At 36.9% G+C, this 1,163-nt stretch overlaps 1 protein-coding gene across 1 annotated transcript in view; it reads right to left on the bottom strand.

Moving 5' to 3' along the window:
- Positions 1-1,163, bottom strand: part of LOC103479428 (collagen alpha-1(IV) chain-like) — a 7,759-nt gene that overhangs the window by 2,091 nt on the left and 4,505 nt on the right. The window contains exons 9-11 of the mRNA XM_008433834.2: positions 1,066-1,101; positions 337-372; positions 192-269 (exon numbers count right to left, since the gene is read on the bottom strand). Coding sequence (XP_008432056.1) covers positions 192-269; positions 337-372; positions 1,066-1,101 — 150 coding nt within the window. The remainder of the gene's footprint in view (positions 1-191; positions 270-336; positions 373-1,065; positions 1,102-1,163) is intronic.

The following is a 1,163-nucleotide window of genomic DNA, read 5'->3' as shown; positions in this document are numbered from 1 at the left end:
TTTTTTTATTTTTTATTTTTATTGTAGTGTAGGGAAGAGGGATGGCAAACCTGTTATATTATGTACATCTGCAATATTTCAGGTTTTATCAGTCCAACTGTGACATTTTGGTGTTTTTTTTTCTTTCTTTTTACAAAAAGGGAACATCACAGCATTATGCTGAGGATAAATAAAAAAACGACTTTTACTACCGTTATTGACAGGGTGCCAGTAAAAAAGTCCTTAGTCCTGCCTGGAGGCCCAGGTGGGCCTGGGGGGCCTTGGAAACCCTACAGCAGAAAAATGAATTKTAGTGATATCTGATCATGATGGTAAGGTATAAAAAAACGAAACTACCTTTGGTCCTCGAGTTCCTGGAGCTCCTTCCTGGCCCTGCAGGATGGATGCAAGACTTTGAAGTTTGTTTTATAAACAATCACATATTATTAACTCCACATCCACATCCTAAATTTAGGTACGCTGCTTTACAATCACAAACATCCACAGAAGTAAGCACATTCCTACCACCACCACCACAGCTATTCAAACATTTCTCCTAAACTGCACAATTTCTCTCATGAATCTCAAGCTTTACTGATGATCATGTTATGCCCTTAAGTTTTTTATTTTTATTTTTCATGTAAATAACTTTTTATACCTAGGCAATCTTGATCAAAAACAATGGTGTCAGGACTTTTGTCAGTGAAGACACTGACACTTTTATTGACATGAATACTTGATTATGATTAATGGACTCTCCATTTTGAGCAAGTGACACTCTTCAAAGTTATCACCAAGGTTTTGCAGTTAATTGTTTTGAGAAATGTACTCCCTGTTGTGCCAGTGTTAATGCTGATGTGAGAAATACACCAATGAGACTGAGAAAAACGATAATGCAGATAAGTGAACACTGCTACGGGAAACCAAAACCACAATGGGTGGAAGTTTAGTCTCTCCATGGTTGGACAAAAACTGATAATGAGGAAAGAAGTACAAATAAAAGACTCTGCAGCTGTGGCTTCTGGTTCTATTGCAGAAAATATTAGCACATTTTTAATGAGTGGAACTTATTTAATGCATGCATACCTTGGTACCAGGAGCTCCAGTATTACCAGGAGATCCCTGAAACAGAAAAGTTTGGATTAACCATTGCATAAGAAAGAAAGAAAGAAAGAAAGAAAGAA

Source organism: Poecilia reticulata, linkage group LG17 (assembly GCF_000633615.1).
Source record: "Poecilia reticulata strain Guanapo linkage group LG17, Guppy_female_1.0+MT, whole genome shotgun sequence".
In the NCBI taxonomy this organism is placed as follows: Eukaryota; Metazoa; Chordata; class Actinopteri; order Cyprinodontiformes; family Poeciliidae; genus Poecilia; species Poecilia reticulata.
Note: the sequence above shows the minus strand (reverse complement) of the source record. Positions and strands in the feature narration are given on the sequence as shown.